Source organism: Didymosphaeria variabile (assembly GCF_027946475.1).
Source record: "Didymosphaeria variabile strain IMI 356815 chromosome Unknown scaffold_10, whole genome shotgun sequence".
Taxonomy (NCBI): Eukaryota; Fungi; Ascomycota; class Dothideomycetes; order Pleosporales; family Didymosphaeriaceae; genus Didymosphaeria; species Didymosphaeria variabile.
In genome coordinates this window covers 886,599-900,533 of record NW_026611629.1, presented here as the reverse complement: position 1 = coordinate 900,533, position 13,935 = coordinate 886,599, and the positions used below count along the sequence as shown (strand labels likewise).

The window sequence follows — 13,935 nt, the reverse complement described above, 5'->3', positions numbered from 1 at the left end:
CATCCCGATGTTATAGTCGAGATGGGTGGATTATTGACGAGTTGGATAGGTGCCGTGGGATGTACACGTTGGAGGCATGGAGTTGGAGGCGGAGGTTGAGCATTTGGAGGTGGCGGTCCTAGAGGAGAGGGGTGACATGGGCTGGATTGCTTCGAGAGATGTTATAAGAGGATGAGCCAGGAGGTGAAGTGCTGTGCACCTTGTCTAGATATCTCACGCTAGGACCATTGGGATCTATCTATCTCGTTGTCGTTGAAGCTGTGATAGATTATCAACAGTAGAGCTCAGAGATGCCTGAATGTCCAACTTGAACCTACACTTGGCAGAGTATTTTCGGCATTAAGATTCGATCTGGGAGATGACATGATTCATATCGTGTCTTTGCGTCCACAGTTGCGCTACGAAGTATACTTTGTAATGTCGCGTAGCAGCGCGTGGTCACGTGTACACGAATCATCTTTGGTCTTGGCAATTCCTTTTGCGCTCTGAAGTTCGGTCTATCGACGTCGACAACTCAACACGAACAATCTCACGATACTACCACACAAAATGAGTGCGCAAGAAAACGAAGACGCTATGGAAACCACCGGCATCAACGGCTCCATCGAGCCCTCCACCTTCAAGCTACTCGACCACCTGCAGACCCCACAATACGTGCGCCTCTACGACGAAACGCAAAAGCTTAAGGAACGCGTCAACGATTTGACGTCGTACCAACAAGCACACCCAAGAACTTCCAAGGCACCCTCTACGCCCTCAGAAATTGATGCCGAGAAGAAGATACAAAACCAGCTGGACCTTCTGGAAAAGAGGCTACGAGCGCAGCTGGCGATGACACGCACGGTGTATCGCGCGTGCGTTTTGAAGATACGGGAAGAGAAGGCGGAGACGGCAGAGAAGAAAGCCGCGAATGACGCGCTGATATTGGGCCTGCATAATCTGAAGTATGAGGAGAGCAGTTTGAGGAGCGAGATCGCGGCCGCGCAGAACTACGACCACAAGTACACGAAGCTCCCGCTCATTCCCACAGACGAGTTCATCGAGAAATACCCACAATTCGCGGAGGCAAGCGAGCACGAGCTTACTATTGCGCGCATCGAGCAGGAGCACCAGGATCGCGTGGAACTGGAGGCGAGAAGGCAGGAGAAGCTCAAGCAGAAGCAGAAGCTCATTGCTGAGGTCAAGAAAAGCAAGGATGATCTTACGAGGCTGGATGGCATGGTGGAGAAATTTGTGGAGCACTTTGAGCCGATCAGAAAGGTTTTGGCTACGGAGTAGGAAACGTCCCCGGAAGGGGCAACGGACTGCTTTGATTTGAAGCGATATGCTAGGAATGTTATTCCACCGGGACGCGAGCCATGAAAAGAAGCGACAGATGCTCAAAGAGTTATCGCAAGTAGAAGCAGACCCAGAAGCAGGAGGCCTCCGTGCAGGGCGAACCGCAACATGGCACGGAATGAGAAGGCAGCTAGATGTGGGCAGATATACCAGGCCGAGCAGGATATGCTTTACTACTGTCGGTTGGTACAGGCTTCGCAAGGCCTTGTCAGACAAAGCCTCATCTTGTCCATGTATAGAGGAGCGTGGTCTCGCCCACACGTTGAAGATGCAAGGAAGGTAGCTAGTGAAAGGAGTTCCCGTTTGCATGGGCGGGCTAGCGAATCAATAATAAGTAATACTCAAGCCCTGCCCTGTGGTGACTCATTTACACTGATACAACGCAGTGAAGACTAGGGTTGGCACAGGGTTGGTTCCATGCAGACTTAAGACCTTGGCTTAGATACATGATGATACAACAGAGACATCATGAACGCCAATGATACTTGAGTTCTAATCTGTATTGTACATGTAGGCTTAGGCTGGATTCCACTATTAACTTTCCTTCACAGTACCCAACCTCACAGACACCGTGCCCAAGGCTCCAGCGTGGAGCGTGGGGCGACCCCATGCCGCGGTCGCTAAACTAGCGGCTTGGCATTATGGTGACGGCGCCCGCCGTTCCTCTCGGAAGTCTGCTATTCACTTGTACTCTACTCCTCACGCTTCTCCGCGCATACCTTTCGCCAGCCATGGCGCGCGTGTCGGCTTCAGTCAGTCTCTGCGACTGTAATATTACTCGCGAAGAGAAGAGCATACCGTATTCTGGACCTGACGCATTCCGCGCATTTCAGAGCGTGTTCCGACCGGTGTCGGGCCCGCCGCCCCGTCATTCCGAAAACGAAGGACGCGCGAAGAAGCGGCGCAAGCTGACCAACGGCTATTCCGCAGATACAGTAGAGACTTTCGATCCGAACCAGAGCGCCGTGCTTGCAAGAGTTACATTAGACTTGGTCAGTGGTTGCCCATAACCCCGTACTATCCCACGCTACACTATACATGGGCAGGCTGTTCCAGGACTTATGCTAGGAGTAGCATGAGACTTTCGTACACAGTTGACGCATTGTGCATCTGAGCAAGCATACGAATCTTTTCTTTACCCACTGACTAACTTGGGCAGGTCCCTTCCGACACTCAGAGTTCACCTTCACTTACACTTACGAACAATCCGCGCGCCGCGATCCCGCTACAACTAGAATCATTCTCGCGGCAAGACAAAAACCGGATAACCTTCTCAGCGTTCGATCCAGCCTCCTCAACCACCATCGGTTTCGTTGCCAGCGCCGCCCCCGTAGTGATCGAATCACTTGCGACACATCTTGACACCGCGGCATCGGTTGGCGCAGAATGGGCGAAGTCTTCACCAAGCTCAAGGAACGATTACATTCCCTTCTGCCGTTGCATTCTCTCGGCCCCAACGCCCGGCCAACAGGCGCCACGGTTAGAGGTTGAGCTGCGGTGGCCCTTTGGTGTTTCGCTGGTCAGCACGTGGAGGGCAAGATCCCAGCATCGTGCAAACCTAAAGATTCTGTCAACCTATTTCCCGAACACTTCAGTAGACGACAAGTCACCGTGGACACTATCCGACTTCTACGATGCTGTTCACGTCCCGCCGCAAGGTTGCGACATTTCAACTCGCATCGCAGACAGCTTGCCATCGACTGACCTATACCCATACCAACAACGATCGGTACACTGGATGTTGCAACGGGAGGGCGTGTTTCCAAAGCAAGAAAACAATGTATTTCCGGTGTCATTTTCACCCGCTCAGGATTGCACGGGCAAAAAATGCTACGTCAGCAGTGTCCGTGGCATGGTGATAGCTGACTTGAATCGGGATTGGGACTCGACCGGACTCCACGGAGGAATACTTGCCGAAGAGATGGGTCTGGGAAAGAGCGTTGAGCTGATCTCGCTCATGTGTCTCAATAAGCGAGACATTCCCAAGGAAGACATACACGACCCATACCTCAACAAGTTTGTCAAGGCTTCGGGTGCTACTTTGATCATCACACCACCTTCCATTCTCGAGCAATGGAGAACCGAAATTAATAGGCATGCGCCTCATCTCAAGGTCTACCATTACAAGGGCGCGGGTCGGCATGATATCGCGAAGGCTGAGCTGAACGAGGCTACCGTGGAGCACCTGCTCCAATTTGACGTTGTGTTGACTAGCTACAACGTACTCTCCAAAGAACTGCATCACGCCAAACCTCCACCTGATCGCTCATTACGACACAAGAAAGTCCACGAACGTCGAAACAGTCCGCTGGTCGACATATCGTGGTGGAGGGTATGCCTTGATGAAGCCCAGATGGTGGAGAGCGGCGTTAGCCAAGCTGCTACCGTCGCTCGTAGGATACCCCGTTGTAACGTATGGGCTGTATCTGGTACTCCACTTCGGAACAACGTCACTGATCTCGTTGGCTTACTCGTCTTCTTACGCTGCGAGCCGTTTGCCAGCACCAAAAATCTCTTCGCACGCTTGGACAAAGCTTCTTTCCGCGATTTGATCTCTCGCATGGCCCTGCGACACACGAAGGACCAGATTCGTGGTGATCTTGACATACCTCCACAGAAACGTGTCGTTATTACTGTGCCTTTCACCGAGATCGAAGAGGAGTACTACAAAGACATGTTCCGTCAGATGTGTGATGCATGCTTCCTGACCCCTGACGGTACTCCTACCCGCGATGACCGAGGCCTTGATCATCCCGAAACTATCGAGAGGATGCGCGACTGGCTGGTGCGTTTGCGGCAGACTTGCCTCCACAGCCACGTGGGCGAAAAGAACAGGAAAGCTTTCGGCTCGAAGAATCGATCTCTTCGCACAGTCCAAGAAGTGCTCCAAGCAATGATCGACCAGAATGACACGAAGCTCAAAGCGGAAGCTAGAGAGATGATTTTAGCCCAAATGAGGCGCGGTCATATCTACTCCTTTGCCAAGGATCTCGATAATCCCTACGACATGGCCATCTCGTTGTACAAAGAAGCGCTACAGACTACCTTCGACTATGTCAAGTCGGGTCGAGAAGAGATCCAAGCGGAAACGGATCAATTACAGCTGACTAGCCCAGAAGGTGCATCAGAGCACGATGGATCTGATGGCGAAGATGACAAAGACGAAACAAGCGCCAAATTCGCTCGCATTACGACTCTTCGCAGGTCACTCCGGTCCTTCCTTGAGCTTGAGCACGCGTGCTATTTCTTCATTGGTAACATGCATTTTCAAAAGAAGGAGAATGTTGCACTAACAGTGCCTGAATCGGATGACTTCAATCTACTGGAGAATCTCGAGAAGGAATGGTACGATAAAGCTCGAACGATACGTCAAGAGCTCCTGAAGGAAACCGAGGCTCGCACTCAGCGACAGATGCGGAAGATCAAGGATTTGAGGAACCAGCATCAGGAAATAGAACTACCTGAAATCGAAGATCTTGGCGGCATCGAAAGCAGCAGCGTGCTTGAGAAGCTGGATGTCATCAGCGAAGTCATCAACCTCCAGAGCGCGAAATTGAAGGAGTGGCGGAACAAGATCATTGAGATTCTAACCATGCCACTTGTCGATAACGACGATGAGAAGGAAATCACTGGTGAAGAATACGAAACTTCCCTCAAGGTTCAAGACGAGCTCTACGTCTACATCCAAGCCTTTCGCACCATTGTCGCCGACATGATGACCGCAGTGCACGGAACAGAGGATACCCTTGTCATCCACGAGATGGACCAAGCGATCAAAGCGGCCAAGGATGAGGACATCACTAGACGTGGGCACGCTCCCGAGCTTCTCCTCAAGCTCGCTCAAGAACGTGGACAGTTGCGTGCGAAGTCCCAGCACGGATCGCTCAAGGGTGTTGTAGCCTCCGCTCGCCAGGTGATTACATCACTTCAATACCGAGCTGATACCGCAGATAAACGAGCCTCAGCAGAGCTGGCCATTACCCAGAAGTACTTCGCACAGATACAAGAGATGTTCTCGGCAAAGAATGAGCTCACCGCCGAGCTAGAGAAGGAACAAGAGCAGTTTCGACTCACGATGAACCTGCGTTTGGAATTCTACCGCCAAGTCCAACATATCTCGGAGACTGTAGAAGACTATAAAGACGAGATGGACGAGACCTTCGATGTTCGCGCATTCAGGCGGGAGACTGGCCTGTTAGAAGTCAGGAAACAGAAGATTCAGGGCTTCAAGGTTCGACAGACCTACCTACACAATCTCCGAGTCAGTGCCATTCAGCCGCAGGGCGAGAGACGGTGTGATGTCTGCTTTGACCCTTACGACCTCGGAGTACTGACCACTTGCGGTCACAAGGTAAGTGCACCAATCCTACCATATTGGAGACTTTGCTTACAAACTGTAGTACTGCCGGGATTGCATGTTCACATGGTGGAAGGTTAACCACAATTGTCCTGAATGTAGGACTAAACTTACGCGCGCCGATATGAAGGAGATCACGTACAACAACAACGCCGTTACGGCGCAAGAAGAAGATCACGAGTCAGCAGCAACACCATCGCCAGCCTCTAGCTCATCTGAGCGCACATCAATCTATTCTGGTATTCGTAATTCCGATATGAATGAGATCAAGACGGTCAAGCTCGACGACTCGTACGGATCAAAGGTTGACATGATGGCGAGGCATCTGCTCTGGATTCGGAACAACGACCCAGGGGCAAAAAGCATCATCTACTCTCAATTCGCCGATTTTCTGCAAGTTCTACGCTTAGCACTGAAGAGGTTCAAGATCGGAGTCAGCGGAATCCGCGACAAGAACGGTATTGAGAAATTCAAAAAGGACCCTGCAGTCGAGTGTTTCCTACTGGATGCGAAGTCCAATTCATCGGGGCTCAATCTTGTCAACGCGACATATGTTTTCCTTTGCGAGCCACTCATCAACCCGGCTTTAGAACTGCAGGCCATCGCCCGAGTGCACCGAATCGGACAGAAGCGTGCTACAACGGTATTCATGTACATCGTTGGCAACACCGTCGAAGAAGCTATCTACGACATCTCCGTCAAGCGTCGCCTAGAACACATAGGTCGCGATGCTGGATCTCGCTCTGGCTCAGCGACGCCTGCCGTGAACGATCAAGCCATCGAGCGCAACTTGGATGTTGCTAATTCCGAGGAGATCAAGACGGCATCCCTTAGCAAGTTAGTGCGCGAAGGGAACCAAGGCGAGGTCGTTGTCGAGGACGATCTCTGGAAGTGTCTATTTGGAAAGCCGAGGAATACATCTAATGCCAATGAGCACGCAGTCGCAGTATCAGAAGAGGAGAGGAGGAGGCTTGAGACTCGGGTGCGTAGGGAGCAATTCCTTCAGCAGGTCGAGGCTGCGAATACGCCTGGAGCGAGCGTGGCTCAGATCGTTCTGCAGATTGCTGATGACAGAGCTGCGGTGGAAGCGGCGGTGGCGAGCGGCGATGTGGAAGAGTTGCGAGGACTGCTGGGGAGACGAGAGAGGGATGAGGATGCAGTCGCGTTGGCTCGCGAGAACAGCGTGGATTGAGCTTGCCACCTTTGGGACATGGGACAGATATGTGTTCACAATCTTGCGGCGAATGATGGATTTATGGAAATACCCTTTTGGATTGATTTACGAGCGATCGCATGACAGGAATACACACGTAACTAGACCACACAAATGCCACGTCGCCTTCCAACAATGCTGTGGCTGTCCAAGAAGCAATTACCCTTTCGCTTCCACATTTTCATGAGCTCGCTCGTTCTCCAGCTTTCTTCTTGACCTCCGCCGCCAACTTTTGTGCGAAATCCTTCGCCATGCCCGCATCCACATACTCCACCCACTCACTCACCCTCTGCCCACCCTCCTCAAAACCCATCTTCCACACATACTCATTCCTGTACTCACCCACCGGCGTATCTCCCCTCGCACTGGTAAAAACAACAATCTTCCGGCGCTCAATGCCTTGCTCGTCCTGTGAAACCCCCTCAACGATATCGTGAATGGTGAGCTCGAAGGACGTGAAGACTGATTTCATTCCGGTGAGGTTCTGGCGATACGCCTCGTTTGACTGGGGAGGAAAATTCAGTGATGAGGGGAGGAATACGCGTTTGCAGTCAGGGGTGCGGAGCGCGATTATGGTGTCGACGTCCTGGGTGTTGAAGGCGCGGATTAGGGCGTCTGTTGTTTCGCGCTCTTTGGAGGGCATGGTTGCTCTAGATTGCGATGACGATTGGGGTTTGGGGCTGGAGTAGATGTTGGTTCGCAAGAAGGGAATGGCTTTGTATGCTGGACTTTGGTGTGTAATGGGGAGTGGCAAGGATATGGCAGTGTTGAGGGTAGACTTGGGGCTGAACACGTGTACGCCGAGGGGTGTAGTGATGGAAGGATGCATACGTGCATGCAATAGCGGGGCAGATTTGCACTTATCAGAAGCCACGGACTTCGTTTTTAGAGTACAGTACAGCACCAGACCGAATGTTTTTTGGAACGTTGGATAAGAGGTGCCAATGCAATATTATGAGTATAGTCTCGAGTATCTAGAATGTCAAACTGAGAAACTCAGCAGAGGTCTTCTTTTGGTCTAGTCTTATGGCATCAATTCATAGGGTCCTTCACTACTCCCCATCGCCTAAGGTTTAGAGACGTTCATATAGATTATTCGTCACCGGTATGGCTACATCGTCGCTGTAAATCGCTTCTTCATGCCAATTCAACCCCAACAACAGGAGCATTTTGTATGTCTCGAGGTTTCGGAGAGCACTACGGTACGTATGTTAGGGGGCACTGCCTGTCTTGTGCCCTAGAAGTAGTTTAAGAACACGAATCTCGTTCCCCCGAAGAGGTCCATAGCGAGATTGGGGCGTTACTCTCAAGGAGAGTCGCCTATGCTGGCTTCCTAGGGCCTGACTCGAAGGTTAACGAAGGAGCTTCTACCACATGCACGTGGGGCGCTATGGCAGACACATGGTTCCGCATCTGCTCCGCGTCGGTCACGAAGTCCACCGCAAAGTTACATCCACTCACTATACCTTGGGGAATAGTTACTCTATACGCGCCTGGTAAGAGCTGAACTCAGGCCTTCCGACTCAAGGCGAGTCCCGGGTTCTCGCTTGCGCTGCCGGGCTTATGTCACCTTCACCGCGACTTTTCCCAGCGCTCATCATCTCGGGCAAACCCGCATGCGGGCATCCCCACAAGGCGATGACTCAGCCACGTGTCCACCCTGCTTCCAACCTTAGTTGTTGTGCGGCACGTTACGCTTGGTGCGTGCGCGGGGTCTCGGTATCTCGTTGTTTGTGTAACGGTGGCGTTTACTATGTGATAAAGGCGGGTTGGTACCATGTCTGGAGTGAATGCATGGGGTTGAAAGAAAGTAGATGGAAGATGCTTGGCCACAGGCTTGGTCATGTGCGAGTTTGCTTGTAAGGATGGTGGAAGACAAGTCTTTGCATGGCGGAAAGGATTCGTCCGCGACAACAGTAGCGATCTTTACTGCGAGTCCTCGAACGGAGGATCGTGCAGTGCAGGGCATGAACATACTGCAAGTGGATGATTCTATGATCTGCCAAGCTGACATGGCAGTGGCAGATGGCTCTACTGACATGCCACGGGAGTAGTACGATGTTGTGCGAAGCTCGTGGCGTTTCTCGTACCCTTTCCCTCCTTTGTACAGCTAGCGGCACATCTGATAACGTGCGAGATGGAGGATGCGAGTGTTGATGTCATGCAACCAACCTCGAGACGTTACCTTGTGATAACATCAGGGGATGCGTGGCAGGGAAATCGATAGGGATGAGGATCCATAACACCTTATTCGGTCAATTGAACGAGAAAGTGTAAGGATGGTGAGTAGCGGAGTCCTTGGCGGACGACCGAGTACGAGGGGAGGCCCGACACCGCCTAAGTCCGCACCGCGCGGTGATAAAGGGTGGCGTTGTGGGTTGGGAGAGGTGACCGAAGGGCGCTCTGGACTGCAGTGATCGAGTTGAGGGTGAAACACGGCGCCCAGACGCAGCTCCACGTTGGGTGGGCACCGCGTGCAGCCCGTTCAGCGTTCGCCAAGTCATACATGGATCGCGTGGGCTTGCGATAACTTTGTACGTCGCCGCAACGCGCGGAATGCGGGTTTCACGGACGAATGTCACCCAGACAGATGTCGCCATGGCACACGGGCAGGGGTTGCGAGCGGGATGCAATCCAGACCGCTGGCCACGCTCCCCGGGTGTTTGGTGCGCTGAGATTGACATGTTTCCAGATCGACGGCGGCGCGAAGCTTTCGTAAAGGGATGGGGTTGCGTAGCGCGCAGAGGGGAGCAAACTCGGTCGCAGCGAGCGCCCATTCGCCCGTCTGTTCTCGTTATTTGGTGCCTAACGTTGTGCCTGCGCTTGGCTGTGGGCCGGACGAAATGATTCACTTCGAATCAGCCTGCTTTAGGGGGAAAACTGCTCAGGTTCACGTCCGTGCGCGTCGGCGCGGAGCGAAACGAGATCCCGACGACACGGCGACAAGGGCCGCTTCGCTCCTAACGCAACCGATTCATGGGCGGTGGACGAGAATATTCGGTGCTATCCGCACTGTAAGCCTAGCTCCGTCGCCGCCAGGCAGCGGTATCGCCCTTTATTATGAGGCTGCGCTGCCGGTCCCTTTTTGTCCCTCGCCGGCTTTCTCGCAAACCAACCCTGAGTGCTTGTTAACATTTGGCCACCAGTGACAAAGCTTGTGTCCCTACCTTCGTTGGTTCATATACCAGACAAACGCCCAAGCATTGAAAGGCGTCATGAGCGAACAGAACAACCATCTTAAGCCATCTGGGGCCAGCATTGCCGACTCGGAGAAGACCGCAGCTGTTAGCAAAGCACCCTCCGTCATGGACTACGAGAAGACAGATGCTATTTCCGCACGGGAAACTTCCGCCGAGCCACAAACAGCACCCGGGACTGCGAACTCAAAGGAACAGACAATCGTCGACGAGGCAGATCGGGCGGCGGAAGAGGACGAGGAGGACTACCCCAAAGCATGGCGCCTTGGTGTCATCACCATAGCCCTGTGCTTGTCCGTCTTCTGCATGGCATTGGTACGCACAATCCAAGCTTCCCAAGCTTGTCTTTATCTCCTTGGCTAATGACTCCGCAGGACAACACCATCATCGCAACTGCTATCCCGCGCATCACAGATCAGTTCAAGGCCCTCAATGACGTCGGATGGTACGGGAGTGCATACCTTCTCACCACCTGCGCGACACAACTCATCTACGGAAAGTTCTACACCTTCTACTCGATCAAATGGGTCTACATCTCCGCCCTGTTTATCTTCGAGCTCGGCTCCCTCATCTGCGGTGTTGCGCCCAACTCCACCGCCCTAATCATCGGACGCGCCATCGCCGGTGTCGGTTCAGCAGGTATCTTCAGCGGGGCTATTCTCATCATCACTGTCAGCGTGCCCCTGCGACAACGTCCGGCCTACATGGGCCTGATCGGCGGTATGTACGGGATCGCTAGTGTTGCGGGTCCACTGTAAGTTGCACCCCACTTCAACTTGGCTGCACATCCAAGCAACGACTAACAATGCTTAGCCTCGGTGGTGCCTTCACCGATCACTTGACCTGGAGATGGTGCTTCTACATTAACCTCCCCCTTGGAGCTGTCACCGCTGCGTTTATCATCCCGTTCTTCAAGATCAAGCGCCGCAATGCTAAGATCAATTCCACTTTCCTCGAGCAGCTCAAGAGGTTCGATCTCGAGGGTAGTGCCCTGTTCCTACCAGCCATTATCTGCTTGCTTCTTGCTCTCCAGTGGGGTGGCAGCAAGTACGAGTGGAAGAACGGTCGGATCATCGCTCTGTTGGTCATTGCCGCTCTACTGATCATTGGTTTCCTTGCTATTCAAGTCTGGAAGCAGGAAGATGCTACCGTCCCTCCTCGTGTCTTCAAGAACCGCAACGTCTGGGGATCTGCCTGGTTCGTGGCCATGTTGGGCGCTGCCTTCTTCGTCATGGTCTACTACATTCCCATCTGGTTCCAATCTGTCAAAAGCGTTTCGGCCACGAAGTCGGGTATCATGAACCTGCCAGCTATTCTCGGACTTGTCGTCATCTCTATGATCTCAGGCGCAGCTGTCACTGTTGTCGGTTACTACACGCCCTTTATGCTCGTCTCCTCAGTCTTCATGACCATCGGCGCCGGCCTTCTCTCTACCTTCGAGACCGATACCAACTCTGCCAAGTGGATCGGCTACCAGTTCATCTTCGGTGCGGGTGTCGGTTTCGGTATGCAGCAGGCACTTGTCGCCGTTCAAACCGCACTTCCCAAGGACGACGTGCCCATCGGCACGGCCATCATGATGTTTTCCCAGACTCTTGGTGGCGCCCTCTTCATCTCCGTCGGTCAGAACGTCTTCACCAACCAGCTCATCAAGAATTTGCAGACCGTAGTGCCGGACCTGAATCCCAGCATTGTGCTTGCAGTCGGCGCAACCGAGCTAAAGAACCAGATTGAGGAGAAATTCCTGAGCGGCGTGTTGACGGCATACAACGCTGCGCTGACGCAGACATTCTATGTTAGCGTTGCCACGGCTGCTATGTCCATCTTTGGCGCGGCCTTTGTTGAATGGAAGAGCATGAAGGGTAAGGAGATTGTAATGGGTGCGGCGTAGACGTCTCTTCCCATCTTCACCTCTCCCTCTCTTTGGATGATTCGCATCGACCTTACATCTTATAATCCTGGATACCCATGCCGGACATACTACCGGCACTTTTTCTTTGACACTCGCCGCCCAGTTGCATGTTAGCATTTACAGCATGGCGTTTAAATTTTGGGGGGATCCATCAGCACTATGGTGCTTTTCCGTTGGCATTAGAATAATAGACGGACGACCGCGCGGAGAACGCGCCATATGCATGCAGAGGCTGCAAATCTTCTCTCTCAAAAGTAATGTTAGCGTAAGAAGAATAAGTACAAGATCAATGATATCAAGTCGGTTGACAGATACTCTCTTGACAAGGCTTTGCGTAACAGTTTGGTGACAAGAATGCCGTCGAGCTGTGCTGTGCAGTCAAACATATAAGCATGTATCAAGAGAGCTCGGCCGATAGGGCTCGCATGGCTCGGCCGAGTCTTTCCCGCACCGTTCCGTCGTTACTGTAGGTCAGAGCACGGACGCTATCCGCGGACGAATGTCTTCGATGAACCTCTCAGCTTCACGACCAGCACACCATCACTGCTCGGTTACAATGACATTTAGTTGGGAGAGAAAGCGTCGCAGATGGCCATCACCCATCTGCGAACACTTGTCCTCTCCCAACAGTGCTCCCAACGCTTTCTCTCGACAACTGTTTCAAAGGTTGAGGTCGACCACTGTCCATCGTCAGAATTCTCAGCCTCTGTGGGAGCGCCGTGCGAGCCGCGCGAACACCCTTTCTGGTCTAGCCTGTCTGCGCACGGGCCACCCTTAGTCACCTTCTTGGTTCATGGTGCTTGGGAACAGCATCCAGCTTTAGACGTCAAAACCTTCCTGCCAACAAAACTCCTCCTGGTGATACTTACACAATATATGACATTTAGTCACTCTCTTGGTCATAGTATTGTATCACTGCCATGACCTTCCAACTTAATCAGCTCAAGCCTCAACTCGCAAAATTAACCAAGTATGGCACCAAACGCTCGAACACCAGGTTTAATCACTCATATCAATGTATGAGTCTCGAATTACACCCATTTCCTTTTGCTCGCGCTCTATTACTCTGAGGAGCATTGGCAATCACGCGTCAATTGCACCTACCACGTCATTCGCCGCACCATGCGCAGCGACACATGCCGATTGCTTTGCAACGGTGCTCTAGATACGACAGTAACTAAGGGATTCGACATTACTCTCACCGCTTTCTTTCTGAGAACAACGCCTGCGAAAAGGAAGCAGCAGCGTTGCTTGTTCTTCGCGAGTGACGAATTCAATATCATCCATGTTCCTCTGGACACACGGGCAGCTCTGTTGCTTGGTAATGTTTGAGCTGTACGCTAATCATCATCAAGCAGTAATCCTTCTATCCCATCTAGCGTGATAAGAACCTCCGTGACATTCTGGAATGGATCCTCTACTCGGTTCCAGCTTCTCTGTGTGAGCTCTCTATTATAACTATCTCTCATGTCTAGATGCCCTGGAGCCCTCACAAGATCATTGAAAGAAAAATAGCTATTATTAAACTCGCTGTAAGAGTCTAGAGCTATGAAAGGATAAGTGTAGGTGTCTTTTGGTGCGAACACTGCGAGCTATGAACGTTAGTTGAGATATAAAATATAAGACACCTTAGAGGATCTTACTGGTGGCACCGCTATAAAAGCAGTAATCGTCGCAGTAGTTGGGTGAGTAAGAGTAGTATGTATTGATGAGGAGGACGGAGCAACCAACAAAGAATCCAGTAAGTGGTTGAACAGGGAACACATTGTACAAGCCACGCCACCCGGAATGACAAAATTCCTCGCCAGACGCCTAGTTTTCCCACGCATCCATTCGGGTGCATTCCGTTTGGAGGATGAATTTCCTCGTCGTCGCTAGACAGCGCCTCACTCGGATACTGGAAATGTCACACACACGT

At 52.2% G+C, this 13,935-nt stretch overlaps 4 protein-coding genes across 4 annotated transcripts; 3 read left to right on the top strand and 1 right to left on the bottom strand.

The window, feature by feature from the left end:
• Positions 1-549: 549 nt before the first annotated feature.
• N0V89_012354 (uncharacterized protein) lies at positions 550-1,278 on the top strand (the record flags this gene model as incomplete). Its single annotated transcript, XM_056221075.1, has 1 exon — positions 550-1,278. One exon carries the CDS (start codon positions 550-552, stop codon positions 1,276-1,278), a length of 729 nt encoding a protein of 242 aa, XP_056065062.1.
• Positions 1,279-2,069: 791 nt separating this feature from the next.
• N0V89_012353 (uncharacterized protein) lies at positions 2,070-6,887 on the top strand (the record flags this gene model as incomplete). The annotated part of the gene is made up of 3 exons (XM_056221074.1): positions 2,070-2,330; positions 2,498-5,689; positions 5,739-6,887. The coding sequence occupies 3 exons, from the start codon at positions 2,070-2,072 to the stop codon at positions 6,885-6,887; spliced, it is 4,602 nt and encodes a 1,533-aa protein (XP_056065061.1).
• Positions 6,888-7,089: 202 nt separating this feature from the next.
• N0V89_012352 (uncharacterized protein) lies at positions 7,090-7,686 on the bottom strand (the record flags this gene model as incomplete). The annotated part of the gene is made up of 1 exon (XM_056221073.1): positions 7,090-7,686. A coding segment is annotated over one exon (597 nt), but the record flags the coding sequence as incomplete, so codon positions are not given.
• A 2,437-nt stretch (positions 7,687-10,123) lies between these two features.
• MFS1 (MFS sugar transporter) lies at positions 10,124-11,996 on the top strand (the record flags this gene model as incomplete). The annotated part of the gene is made up of 3 exons (XM_056221072.1): positions 10,124-10,420; positions 10,480-10,859; positions 10,919-11,996. The coding sequence occupies 3 exons, from the start codon at positions 10,124-10,126 to the stop codon at positions 11,994-11,996; spliced, it is 1,755 nt and encodes a 584-aa protein (XP_056065059.1).
• Between the last annotated feature and the right edge of the window lie 1,939 nt (positions 11,997-13,935).